This window comes from Periophthalmus magnuspinnatus, chromosome 9 (genome assembly GCF_009829125.3).
Source record: "Periophthalmus magnuspinnatus isolate fPerMag1 chromosome 9, fPerMag1.2.pri, whole genome shotgun sequence".
In the NCBI taxonomy this organism is placed as follows: domain Eukaryota; kingdom Metazoa; phylum Chordata; class Actinopteri; order Gobiiformes; family Gobiidae; genus Periophthalmus; species Periophthalmus magnuspinnatus.
Window position 1 is genome coordinate 10,295,369 of NC_047134.1, and position 21,572 is coordinate 10,316,940.

The window sequence follows — 21,572 nt, forward strand, 5'->3', positions numbered from 1 at the left end:
ATTTGTAAATCTTCAGTGATGCTCAAATCATACACACAAGTTGAAGATCCTCGTTGCTTTTCTCGGTAACATACGTTTGCTAGATTTCATTTCTCATTTTGTCTAAATATTTCACAGCATGACTGACTGACCGTAGCAGATAGGAGTCATATGGTTTGCTGTTTTTTCCTGGCTTCTTCACTCCTGCAGACCCTGCGTTCATGTCTGTCCTTGCCTCCTTTGGTCCAGCTGGGGCAGACATCTCTGAGCTGTAGGACACAACAGAAACTTATTAGTGCATCTGCCTGTTCAAAAGTGGTGATTTATAGTTCGCAGATTGCCTCTTGCCTGGAGAAGCTGCACACTCGTGGTCTTTTTGCGGTGGACTGGCTTGTGCTGTGGAGCTGCAGAATGTGGCCGGGCTGTTTGTTATTGTTTCCGTGGCAACAGTGGACCAAAAGAAAGCAGCTGAGGTCAGGTCCAATAAAAGTGATGTGAGCCGCGGGTCAGTATCTTCTGTGCCATCACTTAACTCCTTACAGGACGGAGTTGTTTTCAGATGTTCAGAGTTGTTTTGAATATGAAGATTTTATTTTTAACTTAATTGTTTGAAATTCCATCTTTATATAATGATGCAAGACTGATCATAATCCAAAATACACGAAATTTGAATGCAGATAATAGAGTTTGCAATTAGGTCTATGTGATTAACAATGCCCTCTCCAATCAACAAAATATTTCATCTTATTAAATATAAAACCTCCTAAAGCAAACAAGTTCTCATATTCATATTGTCTGTTAAAAGTCCAGTCGCTCTAGGAAAAGTTCCACATTGAACTGTCCAGATTTTAAAACATCTACTCAAAATTTGTCTCAAATCACAATTAGATTTCTCCAAATATTTTTAATTCTGAACTACATAATACCAAAGGGAGCAGAGAAGCTAAAGTCTGCCAATAACCTGACATGTAAAGTTATTTTATTTGCAAATTTTTAATCAAAAGCATCAAAACTCTTCAAATTGTTCAGCCCAAAACATGCTACAAATTAACTGTAATGTTACAAGATTGCTGACAGTGTACAGTACTGACACATGGACAATATTTTACTGCAAATCATTTAAAATAAACAGCCTGTTATCATAAATATCTATATAGAAAATGATTGAGTTCAGGATTCTTCCTTCTCGTCTCCGTGTGTGATGGTGTAACACAGAGACTTGTAGTCGATGTTGCCAGTTGGATCAATAGGAGCAAGAGCAAAAGCCTGATCTGCCTGGAGTTTGAAAACAGCACAAAGTTATTGATTTTAAATATAAACACATAAATACCTAAATAAACTGAATGTAAAAACCATCAACCTCTTCTGCTGTGAACTTGTCTGCCTGGTTCATCAGTAGTCGCCGAAACCTAGAACAAAACACCATGACAGATCACATTTAACTCATTATTTCTTATTTAAATCCTTACAAAAAAATGTTCTTACTCATCCTTGTTCACAAATCCAGTTCCGTTCGGATCAAAAAGCTTAAAGGCAGAAAGTATTGTGTCCTCAGGGTCAGTACCTGTTATGAACAAATGTTGAAGTATTATCAAAGCTCGTCAAATCAAGATAAAAGTATTTTGAAAAAGCCACACACCGTTGAGTTTTTCGCCAAAGAGAGTCAAAAACACAGTGAAGTTGATTGGCCCCTTTCCTTCATTTAGCATTTCCTCCAACTCCTCATCTTTGACGTTTAGTTTTCCTAAAATATACGAAAATATAAATCAACACAACATTTATCAAATAGAAACTTTATGCCACTATAGTCTATTACATGAACGAGATACACTGTCATTCACCTAGTTGTGCATAGGTTTCCTTCAGGTCCTGCTTTTTAATGACACCATCTCTGTCTTGGTCAATGCAGCCAAAAGCCTAAAATTATAAATAAAGTTGACATTTTAAGACAAAACATGCAGTATAAGACATGTCATGATACACAGCTGTTGAATTGTAGTTTTGTCTTTTTAAAATCAATACAATTTGTGTACATCAGCTGCCCCATTTTCAAAGCAATCATAGTCTATACTTAAGTCCTTAGTCCTAATTTAACTGGCATTCAGATTTAAACTTATCTCCAATCTGTGGTTTTGTATAGTACCGTGATAGAAATGTATTTTTGCAGTCTTACCTCTTTGAACTCTTGTATTTGGGACTGTTCAAACATGGAGAATACATTGGAACAGGACTTCTGTGCCCCTCTTTGTCTCTTGTTGGAGGCCTTCTTACTGGCCTATAATAAATAAAACAGTATAAACATAACACACACACACGTATACACACATTTCCTTTGAACATTTATGCAGAGAAACCATTGTGCAAATTGTGTCAAATACAAATTAGCAGCCAGACTTACCATGTTGATGTGATTATAGGTGGACTCCAATTTGAGCTAGACCCATGTGGTGAGTTTTATATCTCACTTTTGTTATCTGCTGCCTTCCTACAATAGCTCCAGAGGACACAGCTCAGTCCCTTACATGGCTGTGTCTGTGTCTGTGCCACTGCAGCAACTGATAAGAACTGAAGCACCAGGATTCTTCTGGACTGTAGAGGGCACATAGGGCAAAGGACATGGAAGAAAGTAGAGGTGAGAGTAGTATCTGGCTAGTTGTGGATGATCCTAAAATATTCTGTGATCCACATCATAATTGCAGTTAGTTAGACATATTTGATGGGGCTTTATGAGACTGCAGACCAGATTAAAGTCAAGTATGTAACATTAATGGGGCTGAAGCTGTTGCTGTATCGTGCATCGTATCCAGGGTTCAGACCAGTTCTTGTTCAGCTAGAATTCATTCATACTAGAAACTATCCTGCTTTTACTTTAATTCTTTGCTGACACTGCAATCCAGTAAATAGTAGGAATAAAAACGCTATGACCGAAAGTCTATTGTTTGTTAATTCTTTTATTTACAGTTAAGCGCAACAAAGCGATATATAATACAAGTCCAAACAGGACAGTATTAAATATACAGTTACAGTACAGACAAACTTTTATAAACAACAAAGGATTTTGTATGTACAACATTTCATTATAAGAATAATAGCTTACAGCAGTGCCCTAAAATAGGCCAGGGCTTTTTCAAACATCATTAATGAATAACACTGGAGTCTTCATCCACTGGGTAAAGTGAATGAAATATTTACATTAGTTACAGTATTGCATCAAGACTTTTTGGCTCAGTCATTTTATGACTTCACACCAGCAACAGTTAAACAATGAGAGTTGAGGCTCTGACATGTCTTTACTGAGCGTCCCTCCTCATTGTGCAGGTAGTTCTTATGTCAGCACGCAGCAGCCATCTTACTGGCCACAGCAGAGATGAGCGCTGCCCCTCGACCACTGCCCTCTTCAGACTGGAGGAAGGAGATTTCACAGTTCGGTGTCAGCTCTCGCACCACTTTATGGAACCTATCGCGGAAACTAAAACAGAGAAACGTTCAGTTAATATTAATCTGATGATTGCATACCATATCATCATAAACTTGTGTAAACTGCTCACTATGGGTGGAGCTTGTAGACAGAGCCGTCGATGCCCACAGTGATGTTCAGAGTGTCCTGGCAGCGGCGCTCTCTCATGCGGTTGATGACGGCGGCCAGACCTGCACCGCACATGTGGGAGGAGCGGGTGGAGATGACCTCACATACCAAACGCACAATGTCACAGTCCAGCTCTGAGGGCAAGACGCCCAAGGATGACAGGATGTTGTAGATCTGCTTCCTGTCTCCAGAGTCACTAAAACATATACATTTTATAAGTTTCTTGAATTTGTGACGTTATTCAGTTTGGCAGATAAAAGACCAGTCCTCACCTCTCCACCTGTGAGACATATCGAGTCTCAAAGCTCCCTCGTGTCTTCAGTTGCTCCGATGCTTCACCGTTAAACAGCAGGTTTTCATTCACCAACTTCATCAGGACAAGTCTGACCAGTTCCCCCATATACTTCCCACTGATGAGCTTCTCATATCTACAACAAAATGGAAACAAAATGCAAGATAATGTTTTAGTGATTATAGTAGGGTTTCATTTTCAAATGAAATTTATTTTTGTTGTTTAGGAGAAATATGAATGCAGGTAAAGAAGAGGGAGCATGGATAGTATGGTCCATAATCACTGGTAAATAAGAAAAAAAGGTAAATTTATCAAGACTGAATTTGTCAAATTAGTGAAATGATTTTAAATGACCGTCCGTTTACAGGTCCAATGTTCATTGTTTGCTCTTGCTCAACAATATCAATTTGTTGTGTGTCAAGAGTAGTGGTAATTGTAAACAGTCATTAAGGTGAAGGCGACTTGAGCTAAAAAGCCAGCTAGAGTTGATGACCAAGAATCTGACGTAGGACCATTAACAAAAGCAGCTGGTCGCTCCGCAACTGCACAGAGCCCTCGGATGAGAGTCAGCTGACTATGTGATGTGAGGAGAAATCACGTTTTAGTGTGGCCCCTCCCTTTCGCTCATGCACCTCTGCACAGGCACCCGTGACTTTAAATTAAAAACATTGTTACTCACAGTTGCTGTCCGGGGTTAATGGAGGCCGCGTCCACCACTCTGTCGTACTCGAGTCTGAACTCCTCCAGCTCACCATTGTCACCAAACGCCCCCCACTCAGTATTCACGCACATACGCCCCTCCTCCCCCTCCACCAACTCCACAGTCCTCATCTCTTCCATATAACACGCGTTACATCCAGTCCCTGATGGATACAAACGCACAATATTGAGCCTAATGATTGAACACACACACGTTGACTCTGCTGGAATGTGCGTGTTGTGCTTACCAACGATCATGCCAACTTCACAGCTACGATCTTCATAGTAGCAGGAGATCATGGTGGCCACAGTGTCATTCACCATTGCGACAACATCCATTTCAAATTCCTAAAAAAAACGACACATTACTCAGCTGCCATGGATGTACTCGCATTAAAAACACTACAATATAACATTTTCTTACGCCACGTCTCTTTATTGCATCCCTGAGCAGGCCCACCACATTGTTGCCCTCAGCACCGGACGCCTTGAAGCCCTTTGTCCAGTTGAGCAGGATGCCCTTTTGAAACATGACATGAGTCGTTTAGATAACTATAAATGATGGAAAGCACTTGACCAGTTGTTTAATGTTTTTACCTTGTCCAAATCCTCGTGTCTCACAGGAAAGGAGAAGGTGAACCCCAAAGGAAGCTTTTTGTGCTTGATGTGGTGTTTGCCCAAAAAGTCTGACATACACTCTGCAATGTAGTCAAATAACTGCAGGGATAAAAATACAGCAAGATGTTAATATCTATCAAACCCCTGCAGATTCTCTTTAGATCAAGTCTAGTGTTACTCACCATTTCTGCTGTCCCAGTCATGGCGTCTTCTGGGATGGAGTACATCTGGTTTTTAGTTTCAATTTTCCAGCTCCTGTCTTCATCCTTTCCCACTTTAACCAGCATGACACGGAAATTTGTGCCTCCCAGGTCCAGAGCCAAGAAGTCGCCAACCTCTGAAATAACATATAGTTTATTACTTTGTGAAAACAATCAATAATACACTTTAGTTATTCTCTAGAAGCCTTGACTCACTTTTTACCATAATTTAGTGAAAATGCAATCTCAAAGTGCAACAGAAATAGTTATTTGACTTCTTGACTGATGTAAGGAATGTACCTGATCCTTCTGGGGTGGAACAGACGTAGGTGGGAAGCATTTTGACACTGGCCTCTTCGTGGGTTTCTATACGGAGACCTCTTTCCATCTCTAGCTGCATTCTATTCATCACCTCTTCAAGTTCTTCTTTGTTCAGCCTGAATTTGGACAGAATTTCCTCTATCTGAAATGGAGGGAAAAGGTGACAGGTCAGACTAAGCTTGGACAAACTATAATTTGGTTGTCATTCAGCTGCATCCCTTGTGTCTCAGAAAATAGAAACTTACCATAAGAACTCTTTCAATGATAGCTGAGTTGTAGTGAGTGGGACTGTCTGCCATTTGATCAAGAGTAGCAGTGATACACGGCATCTTTGCAGATTTAAAATGTTGATATTGTTTCTAGAGATGAGCTCTGTCCAGTCAGTCAAGTGCAGTGGAGGTGAATCAGACAAACGGCTGTTTTTATGGCTGAATAAAAGTGGGCTGGTCATCACCTTACGTAAAGTCCAGCCCGTTCAGAGCTCGCCTCATCTGCTGCTCTGGGGTCAAACACACCCCTTTGTAAACACAATTACATGACTCTACTGCTCTCAATTAATACTGTAATTAAATTCCTTGAGAGAAGCATAGAATGTTTATAAGTATTACATATGCAAATATACTTTAATATAATAAATAATAAAGGTTACAGCCTCCATGTGTAACATAATCAACATGGTGACAAGGAATGATTCTGTTATAATGTCAGCTCTGTTAATTATTCATTGTTATATTTAGAGTCTTTTGGCTGATTTATTATAGTCATTATGGGTAAAGATGCTGGATTTCCATCTGGTGTCCCACATTCACCCTCACAAAGCACCCTCAGTCCTACACCAGGGTACTTCAACTCTGTGTTTCTAATTAATAATAATAATAATAATAATAATAATAATAATAATAATAATAATAATAATAATAATAATAATTCAGTTTCTGTCAAAACATTACAATCTTAAAAGAAAACGTTCTTTGAAGGCTATAAAGGTTCTATTTTGTGTAAATTGGTCTTTTCTGTCCTGTTAGAACCCTTTTAATAAAATGTTTTATCAGGATAATTCTAACACAGAACCTTCTCAGAAATCTGGCACAGTTCAAGAGTCAACAGGTTCAACCTCTAATAAAAGCTTCCATTACAGAACCATATCGTCGGTAGGGAGACACCACAGTGACAGCAGATAGAACATGAAAAGATGTTACACAATGATTTAAATAGTTCTGTCAAAACTGTAAAAAAAAATAAAAATAAAATGTTCGTGCTATTGTAATTGTCATTGGCTGTGAGCCTGCAACCTGTGACCCAGAAACAAGTTCAGGATCAGGGATATAAAAAGATGCCCTTTATTTGATCCACAAATACACAAGTTGTCAAAATTAGTAACTGCTCTAAATTTAGCACAGGTGAGGGTTCAGTGCCCTGTCAGAGCTAACAAAGGTGAAGGCTAGCTGCTGTTATCTGCTGCAGTGTTTTTTTTAGCCACGTGTCCATGTGCCCTGACCTGCATTACTGAAAAACCTAATTATAACAAAATTTCAATGTGTAGTTCAAGTGGAAGCAAAATCTAAGATGCATTTAATTTTATTAAAATAGTATTACATTATTGTCTAATATATCTACCATCATATATAAGAGGTTAGATGAAAATATCACAGAATCTCAAACTATAGTTTTTAAATGTTCTCAGTCCTCATCAAAGCCCTTACCTTTTCCATGGGATCAAGAGGATTAAATTCCATGTGTCCTGCAGACCATCAGGGCTTGTCTGTTGATCTTCAAGTTTCTTGTTCACAATATGTGTTTTATCTTAAGTTTTAGTTGTTATTGCAAAAATGATTTGCAAAAATGATATACATCAAATATTGAGAAACAGAGAAAAATTTGGTCCCCAGGATGTTTAAAGTGCATATATTTGAATAGGGAAAATCAATATTTTACTATTAAGTTACATAGTCTTCAAATGGTATCTTCACCATACGCTCTTCAAAAAGAAAATCTGATGCTTCCTCTTCATTCTCTTAGAGTTCAAAACCAAAACAAAAAATAATAATTACTTGCCTTCAAGAAGACTGCAATAAGACAACACAAAAGTACACATTACATTCATTTGCTGAAGGTCTATTCTGAGTTTGACTGAAAAGAAGAGATGGGAAGAATCCTCTTCAACAGTAAGGCAGTTGCACAAAAAAATCCACAGAAAGCATCCTGTAAGATGCAGATGTTTTTAGGGCCAAATTTCACTAAAGAGGTACCCATGCCCAGTGGTTCCAGGAAATAAAACCATAACTCCTATGCGGCTGACCTGATAACAGCTGCACCTGAAGGCTTAGTGGTTTCCATGACAGGCAATTACCGTGTGTTACCCTAGGAACGAATTACTGGCACATCTCTGGTATGGAAAACACTTAACTACTGAGTAAAGTAGCCAGAGGGATTTGTTAAATGAAGCAAAACTACCAAAAAACCATGACAAAGCAAGGAGTACCAAAAGGCTAGATGTAAATGATTGCATCAAATAGATATAATAACTACCTACCTCATGCAAGATTTTGCCCAGACAGACACTAGGTAGGAGATAAATAGTTATAGTTATAGTTATTAGGCTATTAAAATATTAGAATTTTATTTCATATCTCTTAAGTTACTGACTCAATAAGCGATTTAAAACGATGTTATATTGATATTTCTTTGCATTTTGTTTTTCCTAACAATCAACACATTTGTAAAACATTTCATGCGGAACCATATGTGCGGAAGTAAATGATAGAGGCGTGTTTCTGCGGACCGTTTCCAGCGCTGCACCGTATACATCCATGGTCGTGACGTGGTGATTGGTTCATCTACAAACAGTAAACAATTAGGTCAGTATTAACGGTGATTTTGGATCATGTAATGGTGTTTATTACTTTTTGTAAATGGGTTTGATCTTTGTACTCTTAACCCACTGTATTTAGTTTTTCAAATATTCAGCGCTTTTGGTTTTGGTTTGTGGTAAAGCTAATTTGGACAGGCCTCAAAAGTAGCGTAGCTTCTCAGCTGACAGCGCAAATAGTTTAGACCGAGTTTGGTTTCAGATAAGTGAGAAAAGTACTTATTATTCATGATACATTTATTTTAATAGGAGCCTAGGTCTTGCTTCTCTACACTATTGATAGCTTGTTAGGCTAACACAGCTAATGCTACTTTGAGTTGCTTGAGCAGCTGCTTTATTTGCGGCTTTATTTGCGGCTGTTTTCACGTTAGCGGCGAATGTGCGAAATAAGCTGGACATGGATCAGCCCCAGCATTCTTGTGACTCGTCTTATACCATCTCATGTGTTATTTCTTTCTGTTGACAGCGCCGAAGCATGAAGCTGTACAGTCTTAGTGTTATTTACAAAGGGGCTACTAAAGCCAACCTCCTCAAAGCAGCCTATGATCTCTCTTCCTTCAGTTTCTTTCAGCGCTCCAGGTAAGTAGTCACACTTTTTGTCCATTTTAGTAAGTGTTCCTCATCTTTTAATGTAAAGTCTTTTATACTTGTTGTACATATGTATGCTAACCAAACTCATACCCACAATCCACCCTATTTACAAAGCACTAGCACATTTTACAAATAGCAGGTGCTGCACAGAGATAGAGAATAAATAACAACCAAAAGATTCTCAATTTAAGTTTACTAATCCTAAAACAATAGCATTAGTAAGGCCACAGCAAAGGCCCAATCCCCACTGGAGGCTTTAGGCTTAAAACTAGTGCATATGTTCTCTTGTGCTTTCCACTGTATAATATCTGGATATAATATTTTTCTCTATTGTGTTTAGTGTTCAGGAGTTTATGACCTTCACCAGTGCCTTGATTGTGGAAAGAACAACACAGGGTAGTCGTGCCTCTGTAAAAGAGCAAGGTATGGTAAATGTCCAACTATAGGCTACATTTTTAAATCTTTACACAAATCATGAATTTGCTTCATTTTATTTTAGAATACTTATGTCATGTCTATGTGAGGAATGATAATTTGGGAGCTGTAGTCATAGCAGATACTGAATATCCTCAGCGAGTCTGTTTCACTTTACTTGACAAGGTAAGAAACAATACAACTGTATTACACACAGAATATAGACAATGATAATTCTCCAAATTCACTGTGAGGCCCTTGTGCAGGTATTAGATGAGTTCTCCAGGCAAGTGGACAGTATAGACTGGCCTTCAGGTAACCCTGAAACCATCAACTATAAAGCGCTAGATGTTCATCTGGCTAAATATCAGGTATGTCCATCCTGCAACATTCTAGAGCCTTCATTATCCATGGTATATAAAAAAGAAATTAAAAAAATCACAAATCACTACTCTTTTTTTGTTCCTTTTAGAATCCCAGGGAAGCTGATGCAATGACCAAAGTGCAAGCAGAGCTGGATGAGACGAAGATTATTTTGGTAATATTTTGAACAATTCTGTATAGTGTATTATTTGTAAGTATGTGAATATTGCTTTTCAATATAAAGTACTATTCTTCTAGCACCACACAATGGAAAGTTTGCTCGAGAGAGGGGAGAAACTTGATGATCTTGTTGCAAAATCTGAGCACCTGGGGAACCAATCCAAAGCATTCTATAAAACTGTAAGTATTTAGAAAACTTACCAGGTTGTATTGCAGTGTATACTGTTATAACCAAGGTCTTAATAACATTTCAGGCACGAAAACAGAACTCATGCTGTGAAATCATGTGATATTGCTGCCTCGTCCAAGTGGACATGCCTTTCTCTGCCTTTCTACTTCTCCTCCCATCATGCACCAGCCACAAAGTCTCCACAGCTGTAGCAGTGCCGCTGGGCTCTGCCCGATTCAGACCCGGTGTCTGGAGGAGGAAGGGGCTGAAGGTGTGTGATGGGGACTGATCTGAGGAAGACGAAAGTTAATTTAACTGTGTGTCTTATCTGTGTGGTATTTCAACCAGCTAAAGACACTATAGTGTCACGCTAACTCATCATCAACATTGATATGTTACACTTTAAGTCCCATTTAAATTCTGAACAACTTATTTGGTTATGAGGAAAGTGTGAAGCAACACTGACATGTTGCTGAAAGGAACATTTGACAATCTCTCAGTCTTCTGTTGTTAAAATTTACTGTACACCTTTGTTTTAAAAGCTTCAATGACAGTTACTCACAAGGTGGCACTGTTGATCTATTTGATTTTAACTTGAAGCTAATTATACTAATTTTGGTCTGACATGGCTCTTTGGATGTGCATATCATAGTCACATTTTACAATGGTTTTAAACATCTTATTGTAATCAGTTATGTAATCTCATTTAAAGAATCTTATACATTCCTAGTTTGAGAGTTGGCAGATTTGATATGAAAGATAATTTGTGTGCTAGTGTGTTCAGCTGAAGCCTTATAACGTTTAACCTCTCTGCTCTCATCTTACAAAGCACTTCAAAGCTTTTTGTATTGTCATTTTCACACTCGATTATTAATAATTATAGAGAATATCTATGTACACTTTGGATCTTATTCTGTAGAGGATTTTGATCCAAAGCACTGGATGCATAATAAAAAATTAAATTAAATGAAAGAAGCACATTCAATGATAATTTCATACACTCCACCAAACTGATATTCTCAACCTTATTTAAGATGGAAGAGGCTTATAGTTTGATACAATTTCCTCTCAGTTTTTGAGGTATGTGGCCCTTAATATTCTGGCTTCATTGTTGGAGGACCTGTGCATCTGTTATCAAAGTTTGCTCTACTGCTTTTATAGTGTAAACGTGTGCAATATCTGACGTGTTTCTCTCAAATGAGAGAATAATGGCAGTCCAACGTTTTATCTCCCATTTAATTATGTAATTGGATACATCCTGTGTGAAGCTTTTATGTAATTGTGAATGTGCAGTTGCAGCAATGCTGGTGCAGCTCGGTATCCGTTTTTGACATGAGTCAGTCTAAACTATTCTGACCTTTGTGGTCTGGAAAATTTTTTCTGTATGTAATAAAATTGCAGAAATAAACTCGTATGATCTTTCTTTTTGACAAACTTTGAAACATGTGCTTTGCTGTATTTAAGAAGGTGAGAGTGAGGGATCTCATTTTGCCAACACCTGCCTAACCTTAATTGGGAAAATAAGGGGAAAACATGAGCTTTAAAGACAAAATGGTTGACATTACAACAAAATTAGAGGGTCCTAAACTATTGATTATGTTTGTACTTTAGAAATTCCCACAATGTAGTGAAAAATCCTGTCCTGAGAAACGCACCTGAACGCAGCAGCCCATTGGCTGGGACAGAGGCGCGTGCACCAGAGCAAAGCGCGTGGAGCGATGAACTGTTGGAAATGTGATGGAGGTTATGGACAGAGTGAACAGCGCGCCAAATATCTCTGAAGTAAGTGAGAATACTGTAGTTTCTTTGGTCGTGCACTGTGTAAACTCTGTGTACAAACCCTCTGTGTGGTCTGATTTGTCCTCTGTTCTCTGCTGATTTGACTTCTGCTCCAGCTGTTGACTCTGCACATTTGGACTCACGTCCCTCGTTTTCATAGATAGACTCTTATCATTCCGGGCGATTTTCCCTAAAATGCCTGTGTAAAGTTTCTCCTGAGTAAGACAGAAGCTGTTTCTGATCCAATTGGACCATAAACAAATGTCTGGGCTCTTTTGAAGCTGAAGTTTCTGCACCTGCTTTTCTGCAGAATGCACAAACCATTGATTAAAAAAAATAAAACAGTCTTATTTCTGTAACTGTAGGTTTGGTGAATGTTTTATATGTTTTAGTTTTCTAATGATTTATTACAAGCCACAGAACCTAATTTTTCTGACTTCATTACTAAAATTCAATTACACAAACCCGCAGGGCCTGTGCGGTAAAAGCCTGTGCGGTAAAAGCCTTTGCGGTGTCTCTTGTCAACTGTAGCTCACTGATTATAGTCTGCTGTGCGTTTTCAGTCATAGATCTGGTTAGTGTTTGACAGGAGTGTGTTGTAACACGTTTGTTTTGCTGCTTTAAGGTGGTTGACCCAGATCTGACATGGCAGAGTTTCAGCCCAGTTCACCTGAGAAATGGTAAGTGTGTGTGCGTGCACACGCGGGCTCTGTGCGTGCACACGCGGGCTCTGTGCGTGCACACGCGGGCTCTGTGCGTGCACACGCGGGCTCTGTGCGTGCACACGCGGGCTCTGTGCGTGCACACGCGGGCTCTGTGCGTGCACACGCGGGCTCTTTTAACCCATAAGAACCCACGGTGACACCAGTGTAACAAACACTTTGCAGAAATGTGTTCTATGTGATCCACTTGGTCTATGGTATATCCCACATAATTTTCCTTTAAGGAAAAATGGGTCTGGGTTCTTATGGGTTAATCATGCATCTTTTCATTTAGCAGGGTCTACTGCAGCTGTCACACATTCATCTGTCACAGAGGAGTCTGAGACCAGTGGGATCGTCCCAGGTCAGTTTGATCAGAGCCGCTTCAGCCTGAGCCGCTTCAGCCTGAGCCGCTTCAGCCTGAGCCGCTTCAGCCTGAGCCGCTTCAGCCTGAGCCGCTTCAGCCTGAGCCGCTTCAGCCTGAGCCGCTTCAGCCTGAGCCTTTGTCTCTGACACAAAGAAGTTGATCCGTTTACAGTAAAATTCAAGATAACATAAAGATAAAGATCTTTTCTATTGAACTATGTCTTTTCCAGCTCTAGTTGCTGCAGCTTTGTTCATTACCCTTTTACTCGCTCTGTATGCAGTTTTGTGGAAGTGTATGGACTCAAAAGTACCTCAAAGGTAAAATCTTATTTAGTGACTGTGTAGATGATTTTGTACATGTGTTTTTGATGGTTTGCCCAGCACTTGTTATTTCTCATGAAAGTCTATTTTTTTAGAAAGAAGAGTAAAAGGAGAGTGAGCATGCGGCGGATGGACACAGTATAAAACCTCGATACAATGTGCTACGGGTCACACGGTCATTTTGAATCTTCATGGAGACAAGTTTGCAAGTATTTGGATTGTATTGTCTGCTGAAGAAACCAAAGGAAACCCAACAAATATTTTTAACCCTCCTGTTCCTGTGGACTCTGCTCTCAGTGACTGTCAGATCAATACATCCTTATACGGTGCATTTAATCTTCAATATACCGGTAATTCCTAATATATTTTCACTGGACTATTTCAAGACATATTTTCCCTAAATGTGGCTTAGGTTCGCTTAAACTGCTGTAGAGCACAACAGTGTTGATTGTATATTTACCCTAATCAGAAGCACGAGCACTTCTACCCTCTGCATGTGAAAATGTTGTAAGAAATTGTATTATATTTTTATTTTATTTTTAAAATCTTTTATACTTTAATGAGTTTCTTTGTTCTTATGGCCGCTATTTTGATTTTTTGTACCGTATGATTGTAAATACTCCCATTAAATTATCAGCTTTCCAGTCTGAGGTGAATCTTTTCAAAGTTTTTATCTTGCAGCTGATTTTTTTGACATGTTCTGTAGATTAAGGATAAAAGCCTGAGGTTACAAATAGGGAATGTGGTTTGATTTGAAGAAATGTCCTGTCTGCAATTCCGTTTAACACGATGAATATCCTGGAACTAATTAAAAACCGGAAAATCAGGTTCAGACTTGTCACTTTTCTCATCTGTAACAAATCTCCACTGAAATGAAAGCAGTTGGATACATTCATGTTTCTTTTCATTTGTGTTTTCTGCATGTCCGTGTTGTGGTTACTTTAAAGTGAAGGCAGAAGTGTGTTTTATTATTTTGTAAAACCTTCAACAGTGCAGAGCTCTCCTCTTTGTCCACAGTGGAAAACATGAGTACCTCTGATTTACTTTGCTCTGATCTGATTTGTCAGACGTATTGACAGACTTAGTGTTCAGACAACCTGCAGGTGTTCACTGTACTGACAAAATACTGTCATCTTTGCAAACTTCCATTCTTCCATTTAGTTTCTCTTAGTCGTCATGATATAAAAATTTCAAACTCGACTTCAATTGTAAAGAATGTAATTTTCAAGACCCAATAATTGTTTACCGGTGTTTAAAATGGCCATGTAGACAAGTCCTGATATAAATTAACTATTCTAATGTTTTTTTAGGTCCAAATTTGTGATATGTAATTTAAGTATCGACACAAATGAATCTCTAGTTTAGAAATCAGTTTAGTGTCAATTATTTGGACATTAATATTTTGACAACTGTATGTTTTACTAAATAAATACTAATAGTCAGTTGTGTCAGTGCTGCAGTGAATCTCGCGTGACAAAGTGGAGGAGCTGGTTTGTTCACTTTGTCACATTTCACCAAGAAGGAAAAATCTAGTGTGAAACTGTGAACATGAGATGTTCAGCTGAGAGGAGGGGAAACGCCATCTTCATATTTGATATTTTTAGTTGTGGAAAATTCAGAGAACTTGTCAAAACAACAATAACAATATTCTTGCTATTTAACAACTAAATATAATTAAGATATATTTATTAGCACACAATTCTGCTGTCAGAGATTATAAAATAATTATAATTATATGACAGTGCATGAAAAAAGGAATAAATTATAATAGAATTTTACAACCATTGCTTTCAGAATTGCTTTGGCATTTCACAAAGTTATAAGTGGAATATACATTTTCAACATAGACTCTTTCATACAATTATACACATAAAAAACTGTACAATAAGTAGTATATATATATTTGTATTTTATCTGTACAACTTCAATGGCTTTTAAATTTAAGTGCTTCTTGTAAAAAGGTTTGGCACAGCATCTGGGCAATGAAAGGATCTGAAACTGAAGGTACGATAAAAAGTATGTTCCTAAGATACTGTAGTAATCAAAAGAACCACTTAGTACTTTTACTCATTTTGTTGGTGTATAAAATAATGTGCGTGTCATTTTCTGGACCTAACGTAAAGAAGCCTCCTTCTGATAAAAGGTCCACTTCTTCCAGGATTGCAGATTGCACTTTTCGTTGAAAACATAGTCTAATGTTGTTAGAGATACACAATGTTCTCCTCGCCGCCCTCATCCCCATTTGTTCCGTCCAGTGAGAGGTAAGCCTGAGGGGGCAGGAGGGGCGTGAGGGAGGGAGAGGAAGAGTAGTCTTCCTCAAAAAGTCCGTCTGATGTGACTTCTGAACCCCATGACTCCAAAGATTGTCTCCCACGTGAAGGGCTGAAGTCTGCAAATAAATTAGAATTATTAAATAACAATTGTTAAAAAAATATAATAACTTAATATCTTAAGTCAACAACTCTGTGATATTAAATAACTGCTGTTCATGAGTTTGAGCTTCTTGTTTCTAGGCTATGATGGATCATTGTGAATCATTCCTAGTTTTGATATTTTCCATGTTTTATGAAGCTTTAAAAGGCTTTACATATATTTACATTATACTATATTATATTATAGTATATGTTTCTAGAAAATAATTACCCAGAGAGGACATATGTGTGTGTTTGGGGGCTGTGTTGGACATACTTGTGTGTTTGGGGGGCTGTGTTGGACATACTTGTGTGTTTGGGGGCTGTTTTGGACATACGTGTGTGTTTGGGGGCTGTGTTGGACATACGTGTGTGTTTGGGGGCTGTGTTGGACATACTTGTGTGTGTTTGGGGGCTGTGTTGGACATATGTGTGTGTTTGGGGGCTGTGTTGGACATATGTGTGTGTTTGGGGGCTGTGTTGGACATACTTGTGTGTTTGGGGGGCTGTGTTGGACATATGTGTGTGTTTGGGGGCTGTGTTGGACATACTTGTGTGTTTGGGGGCTGTGTTGGACATACTTGTGTGTTTGGGGGCTGTGTTTGGACATACGTGTGTGTTTGGGGGCTGTGTTGGACATACTTGTGTGTTTGGGGGCTGTGTTGGACATACGTGTGTGTTTGGGGGCTGTGTTGGACATACGTGTGTGTTTAGAGGGCTGTGTTGGACATACGTGTGTGTTTGGGGGCTGTGTTGGACATAAGTGTGTGTTTGGGGGCTGTGTTGGACATACTTGTGTGTTTGGGGGCTGTGTTGGACATACTTGTGTGTTTGGGGGGCTGTGTTGGACATATGTGTGTGTTTGGGGGCTGTGTTGGACATATGTGTGTGTTTGGGGGCTGTGTTGGACATACTTGTGTGTTTGGGGGCTGTGTTGGACATACTTGTGTGTTTGGGGGGCTGTGTTTGGACTCTGGAGCTGATGGAGTGCATGGTCTCATTGATGGGCTGCGTTGCGTTGTAGGTACAGTTGGCGTACGGCGGGCGGTCAGACATCTGTCGGCTGTGGGCCTGGCTCAGTAAAGTGTTGAGGCTGTTGTAGAGGCTGGCGCTGAGGCCCAGGTTGGTGCTGTACCCTGAGGAGTTCAGCGGGCCATTCTGAATCCTCTTTGGGGCGGAGAGCAGGCTTTGTTGATGGTTGTTGGCAGACTGGTAGAGGTGACTTTGCTGCAGAGTGGTGAGCAAAATGGTTTCATTCTCATACATAGTGCAATTACCATCCAGGCTACTTGAGTGACTATGGCTGGGCACCTGAAGGAAAGGAGAAAGAGGAGAAAGTGTGATTACTGATAATTATACGGAAACAATTACTTACATCCTCTCCTCACCAGTTGTCTAACCTGGTAGTGCTGCGGTGGTATTGTGATCGGGAGGCTGCTTTGGCGGTTGTGTCTCCAGCTCTGAAGCAGTCTCTGTTGGGCTTCAATCTTCTCCTTCTCTCTCTCCACACTCCTCTGTCCCTCCTTCAGCCTGTCCATGTTCTGCTGGTACTCAAGCAGCTGGATCTCAAACTCCTCTCGCTCGCAGCGCAGTCGTTCAGCCTCCAGGAGACACTGTTGCTCTCGCTGCCTCAACTCATTCTCCTGGTCACTCTAAAACCGCCATTGACATCAGTGTTTTGTTTTTCATATTAACACATTTGATTATTTGAAATGATATCAAACACAGACTGACCTGCTGTTTCTCTCTGGCCAAACACTCTTTGTCCCAGCGTTGTTGTTCTTGTTTCAGTTTCAAATGCAGTTTCTGAACTTCATCCGCTTCTTTTTTCTTTTCCACATCCTCTTTTTTCTTATCAGAAGTCTTTGGTTTCTCCTGTTCCTATATCAAAAAGTAAATACAACTTTATTATTAACACAAAGAACAAAGAGAACAAGTAAAAGCAGGTCTAATTTAGTATTTAAGTATGAATAGCTGAACTTGACTAGACTTATTTTATTATTATGTATGTAATGTTCATTCAATCGTCTTTCTTCATTGCTGTTATACCGTGTTTTGGAGAGAGGGCAGAGCTCGCAGTGGCGCCAGTTCTCCCTCCTGAAGCAGTAGTTTCTGAATCTCACAGCTGCTGTCCTGGAGGCTCACAGTCGCCTGTAAAATCAGGACAAACACTTAGAAACTCCTGACTGACTTGAATATATGGATAAATGTTTTTTTAACTTACCTGTAGACTATACAGGAGCTGAGTCAGACTTTGGACACTCTCAGCCACCTACAAAACACAACATTAACGTGGAAAAACGTAGACTAAAATAATTATTAAAGCTGATAGTGTCCACACCTTTATCAGTGTATTTTTGCCCTCTCCTCTTCTCGGCTCAGCGCTCCATTCATCTGTCAGATCACTGTCCAATCCTAAACAGGAGGAGCTGATACTGAGTGTGCTCAGATAGTCCGCTGAAGATCACAGCCATTAAATGTAAAGGACACAGCCAATTAAAGTCAGTTAGTATCTGAGCAGTGTGTATAAAGAAGAATAGAATAAAGGCCGAGTGTTACGTGTTTAAAGTGACTCACGCTCTGAGGGCACGTCCTGGACACTGTCTTCACTGTTCGACTCTACTCCGGTGTAGTGCGGGCTCTGAACAACGGCCCCATCCCGGCTCTGAAGGACGCTCATCAAGTTTTCAGCTGAAGATAAAACAAAAAAGCTGTTAGAAGCACTTTTTAGATCCAAACGTAAGTGTTCTGTTCTTTTTTTCTGTTATGATGCTGTTAAAAAAGTGAATGGTCTTTAAATCCAAAGCCATTTTCCTTTGCTCCAATGGGTTTTCTTACCTTCCTTTAGAGCAGCAGTGAGCAGTGTTGAAGCCAGTCTGGGAGCGTCACTGTCCACTTGTACCAGCAGGTGGCGATGTGGTATAGGTTCAGGAGAGCCAAGGCTGAGCTCAGTGAGTTCAGCATAAAGCTCCAACTTCTCCTCCAGAGTGTTGCAGATCATCTGGTCCTGAGCCAGCAGTGTTTCTGTGATAAATAAAGTAAATAATATGTCATTTTTTATTCAATTTATCATGAATTATTTAAGGTACAATGACTTATAGCTTAGAAGTTTAATGAGAAATTGTAGATTTGTAGCTTCTGACCTTGAAATTGGGTAATCTTTTGAATTCTAGCTTCTGTTGCTCGTTTTGTCTCCTCAGATTCATTGCTGCGCTCTTCTTCCTCTTCCTCCTCGGGACAACTGCAATAAAAGTATTATGTATTTTTAAGTATCCTCACACTTGTCATAAAACATGCCTATTTCATGCCTGTTTCATGCTCTGGACTCATACCTTTCTACTGCTTGACGTATTTGTCTCATCCATGCATTCCTTTCTTCTCTGGAAATAGTGTGAACTTCATACATTTCTGGACCAACTGATGATGCTGAGATCAAGAACATTCCTCTTTCCTCATTGGCTACTTCTCTAACAATAAGCTTCTGTAGTGGAATAACTGGAGGCTTTTGGTCCTGAAAAAAAAGTATATATTGCAGGAAAGACTTACATACTTTCTAAAGGTCTTTCAATACTTACCACAGCAGCAAAAGTAAAACGCTGGTCTTTTTCTTGTAGGAAAACCAGGACGTCAGTGAGGAGAAGCGCTAATGTATCTACAAACACACAAAGTAAAAGTAAATTACATGAACTGTTAAATGAATAATTTTCAAAACAAAAATGTATTCAAACCTTTTAGACGCCCTGTTGCTGTCTTCCAGTAGACTAAGCCTTTGTGCTGCAGCACTCTGTGTTTACTACAGAGATCCTGTTTGGAAAATACTTTGCCATTCTTCAACTTGGCTATGCTTTTGTTCTCGAGCCGGTTAAGCACTTCCTGCAGCTCTTGACTCTTCTCATATTTATTCACCGTCATGTCCACGGCTGAGATGATATCTCGAATATGAACAAGTGCACTTGACAAGTCCTGGTACTCCTGACTTCCCTCTATAGTGATAAAACAAAGACACATTAAATTATACACTAAATTACCCACTAACAAGTCATATAGTATTTGTCACCATTACTCACGTTTGGTGTATTGTAAAATCCTTTCCAGTAGAACTGGGTATTTTGTAATGCGCTGTGTGACCAACAAGATGAACTCTGGCACCTCTCTCCTTTTGACCAGGATGTTGTTGCTCTGTTGCTGTGATGGTAAAATACAACAAACATAATACAATTATACATTCATATTTAATGAACAATTATGTTTATTTTTCTTTTAAGCCACAGGTTTCTTAAATCTTTACCTTCACAAAGTTTTGGAGTTTCTTGTTTTGTTGTTGCAGATCTTTAAAAATGTTGACTGCCTCCTTGTGGTGACTGCAGAACTCTCCGTACATCTGCTTCATCTTCTCAGCATTTTCATCAGAGAACTGAGCAAACACACACACACACACACACACACACACCCACATTACAAAAGGAGCAGTGTATTTTAGTGTCCATGTGCAAATGTGTCTTTACTAACCTGCTGAAGTAGAATATCCCCAATATTGTGAATGAGGTAATTGTGTGGTTGTTGGGGTTTGGCTGAGGCCCGCCTGCGTTCCTGCAGAGCTCCAAACAGATTCTTGTGGAAGTGGATGAGGGGGTCGAGGCAGGGGAACACGCGCACCACACAGTCCAGGTCCAGCTGCAGCTCCTCCAGCATGCCTCTCCTAAACACCTCCGACATCACCGTCAGCGTCTGGATGTGATGCAACTCAGTCTGGAGCAACTCTACACACAAAAACTACATCAACCACTTTGCCTAATATGGAGTTTTAATAAATAACATTACTGCACTATTAGGCGCCGGAGCTGTATGTGGAACAATGATAAAAGTAAGAGACTGATAACTGTCTCACCATAAATGACATCCTGTCGTTTTACAGTAAATCGTTCATGTTGTCGACAGAAGTCTGGGCTCACAGCGAGACTCCAGGACTCTGCATCAAGCCCGAGCTCGTCCGCTGACAAGTCGCCCAATAAAGAGCCGCCCAGACCATCTGCAACATAAAAACATTTTCAGTTTCATTCTTAACTTTTCTTTTCTCATTTTGTGTGTTCGTTTTGTTCGTTGTTACCTTGTGTGATGACTAGTAGCTGGTCAGTGGACAGAGGGGTCACAGATGCTCCTTCATCAGTCACTGAAGAGGTGGCACCAGGCGACTGAGAACTTTCATCATCCACCAGCGACTTATCGTTAAGCTGTCTGTCAAAATCATTAACAAAAAGAGTGTTCAGATTTACACCCATAATAACCTAATGCTGAGTTTAGATTCTACAATGTCCCAATCCTCACAAAGTTGAATTTTGTGTTTTATTGTTTCATCATACATTTCGTCCTGGCTTGCTGTATCATTGTGCCTTTCTAACAAACTGTAAATAACAAACAGAGCTCTTACCTGCTGTCTATGGAGATGGACATGCTTTTAGAGAGAGGGGCCACTGTTTCTCTCTTGTCTTTAACAGTTGTTGAAATTGAGGAGGGAGAAAACAGGGACACAGAGTCTTTGGTTGCGTCTAGAACAACATTACGTGAAGGAAAATAAGTACAAATATGTGTCACAATTATGCATTATTACATAACTTTAAAATTAAATATTTGAACCCTGAGCAGCTTACTCATTAACAAACACAACCCAGGCTTGGTCTCCCACTAAGACAGATTAAAAAGTAACTTGACCGAG

At 39.5% G+C, this 21,572-nt stretch overlaps 5 protein-coding genes across 8 annotated transcripts in view; 2 read left to right on the top strand and 3 right to left on the bottom strand.

Annotated features, from left to right (window-relative positions):
- Positions 1-1,081: 1,081 nt before the first annotated feature.
- Positions 1,082-2,456, bottom strand: myl7 (myosin, light chain 7, regulatory). Its single transcript, XM_033972038.2, has 7 exons — positions 2,378-2,456; positions 2,153-2,254; positions 1,821-1,896; positions 1,619-1,723; positions 1,465-1,543; positions 1,340-1,388; positions 1,082-1,254 (listed from the first exon to the last, which is right to left on the bottom strand). Exons 1-7 carry the CDS (start codon positions 2,378-2,380, stop codon positions 1,150-1,152), a joined length of 519 nt encoding a protein of 172 aa, XP_033827929.1. The 5' UTR covers positions 2,381-2,456; the 3' UTR covers positions 1,082-1,149.
- A 480-nt stretch (positions 2,457-2,936) lies between these two features.
- On the bottom strand, positions 2,937-6,090 carry gck (glucokinase (hexokinase 4)). Its single transcript, XM_033972465.2, has 10 exons — positions 5,941-6,090; positions 5,675-5,837; positions 5,357-5,511; positions 5,154-5,273; positions 4,981-5,076; positions 4,805-4,904; positions 4,537-4,720; positions 3,838-3,993; positions 3,528-3,761; positions 2,937-3,448 (listed from the first exon to the last, which is right to left on the bottom strand). Exons 1-10 carry the CDS (start codon positions 6,022-6,024, stop codon positions 3,310-3,312), a joined length of 1,431 nt encoding a protein of 476 aa, XP_033828356.1. The 5' UTR covers positions 6,025-6,090; the 3' UTR covers positions 2,937-3,309.
- A 2,373-nt stretch (positions 6,091-8,463) lies between these two features.
- ykt6 (YKT6 v-SNARE homolog (S. cerevisiae)) lies at positions 8,464-11,689 on the top strand. The gene is made up of 8 exons (XM_033972036.2): positions 8,464-8,553; positions 9,031-9,143; positions 9,496-9,578; positions 9,655-9,755; positions 9,836-9,940; positions 10,042-10,107; positions 10,191-10,292; positions 10,367-11,689. Exons 2-8 carry the CDS (start codon positions 9,040-9,042, stop codon positions 10,400-10,402), a joined length of 597 nt encoding a protein of 198 aa, XP_033827927.1. The 5' UTR covers positions 8,464-8,553; positions 9,031-9,039; the 3' UTR covers positions 10,403-11,689.
- Positions 11,690-11,938: 249 nt separating this feature from the next.
- Positions 11,939-14,320, top strand: sb:cb288 (uncharacterized). Of its 2 annotated transcripts, none has more exons than XM_055224326.1 (5): positions 11,939-12,063; positions 12,686-12,740; positions 13,057-13,125; positions 13,358-13,445; positions 13,544-14,320. In XM_055224326.1, the coding sequence occupies exons 1-5, from the start codon at positions 12,019-12,021 to the stop codon at positions 13,590-13,592; spliced, it is 306 nt and encodes a 101-aa protein (XP_055080301.1). In that variant the 5' UTR covers positions 11,939-12,018; the 3' UTR covers positions 13,593-14,320. The 2 variants fall into 2 exon arrangements, with proteins under 2 accessions (XP_055080301.1, XP_055080302.1); XM_055224327.1 differs by having other exon boundaries at positions 13,060-13,125.
- Positions 14,321-15,245: 925 nt separating this feature from the next.
- Positions 15,246-21,572, bottom strand: part of LOC117375725 (rho guanine nucleotide exchange factor 28-like) — a 36,757-nt gene continuing 30,430 nt past the window's right edge. For 2 of the 3 annotated variants that reach the window (XM_055224261.1, XM_033972035.2), the window contains 19 exons: positions 21,288-21,405; positions 20,967-21,094; positions 20,748-20,888; positions 20,369-20,619; positions 20,148-20,273; positions 19,927-20,044; positions 19,588-19,842; positions 19,435-19,511; positions 19,192-19,370; positions 19,003-19,100; positions 18,698-18,883; positions 18,437-18,550; positions 18,201-18,316; positions 18,084-18,131; positions 17,909-18,010; positions 17,594-17,740; positions 17,260-17,511; positions 16,804-17,170; positions 15,259-15,837 (listed from right to left, as the gene is read on the bottom strand). In XM_055224261.1, the coding sequence (XP_055080236.1) occupies positions 15,650-15,837; positions 16,804-17,170; positions 17,260-17,511; positions 17,594-17,740; positions 17,909-18,010; positions 18,084-18,131; positions 18,201-18,316; positions 18,437-18,550; positions 18,698-18,883; positions 19,003-19,100; positions 19,192-19,370; positions 19,435-19,511; positions 19,588-19,842; positions 19,927-20,044; positions 20,148-20,273; positions 20,369-20,619; positions 20,748-20,888; positions 20,967-21,094; positions 21,288-21,405 (3,011 nt within the window). In that variant the 3' untranslated portion in view covers positions 15,259-15,649. Of the gene's footprint in view, positions 15,838-16,803; positions 17,171-17,259; positions 17,512-17,593; positions 17,741-17,908; positions 18,011-18,083; positions 18,132-18,200; positions 18,317-18,436; positions 18,551-18,697; positions 18,884-19,002; positions 19,101-19,191; positions 19,371-19,434; positions 19,512-19,587; positions 19,843-19,926; positions 20,045-20,147; positions 20,274-20,368; positions 20,620-20,747; positions 20,889-20,966; positions 21,095-21,287; positions 21,406-21,572 lie in introns of all 3 variants that reach the window. The other variant, XM_055224260.1, reaches the window with a different exon arrangement.

Bases quoted from the DNA above. Each gene is read 5' to 3' on its own strand.
- myl7 (XM_033972038.2), bottom strand. The intron at 1,724-1,820 runs GTGAATGACAGT...CGTATATTTTAG, and splicing joins GGAAACCTATGCACAACTAG to GAAAACTAAACGTCAAAGAT. The intron at 1,389-1,464 runs GTAAGAACATTT...GTTTTGTTCTAG, and splicing joins GGATTTGTGAACAAGGATGA to GTTTCGGCGACTACTGATGA.
- gck (XM_033972465.2), bottom strand. From the start codon at position 6,024: ATGCCGTGTATCACTGCTACTCTTGATCAAATGGCAGACAGTCCCACT. The intron at 5,838-5,940 runs GTAAGTTTCTAT...CCTCCATTTCAG, and splicing joins TCATTGAAAGAGTTCTTATG to ATAGAGGAAATTCTGTCCAA. The intron at 3,994-4,536 runs GTGAGTAACAAT...ATTTTGTTGTAG, and splicing joins ATTAACCCCGGACAGCAACT to ATATGAGAAGCTCATCAGTG.
- ykt6 (XM_033972036.2), top strand. From the start codon at position 9,040: ATGAAGCTGTACAGTCTTAGTGTTATTTACAAAGGGGCTACTAAAGCC. The intron at 9,756-9,835 runs GTAAGAAACAAT...GCCCTTGTGCAG, and splicing joins GTTTCACTTTACTTGACAAG to GTATTAGATGAGTTCTCCAG. The intron at 9,941-10,041 runs GTATGTCCATCC...TGTTCCTTTTAG, and splicing joins TTCATCTGGCTAAATATCAG to AATCCCAGGGAAGCTGATGC.
- sb:cb288 (XM_055224326.1), top strand. From the start codon at position 12,019: ATGGAGGTTATGGACAGAGTGAACAGCGCGCCAAATATCTCTGAA. The intron at 12,064-12,685 runs GTAAGTGAGAAT...TGCTGCTTTAAG, and splicing joins GCGCGCCAAATATCTCTGAA to GTGGTTGACCCAGATCTGAC. The intron at 12,741-13,056 runs GTAAGTGTGTGT...CTTTTCATTTAG, and splicing joins CCCAGTTCACCTGAGAAATG to CAGGGTCTACTGCAGCTGTC.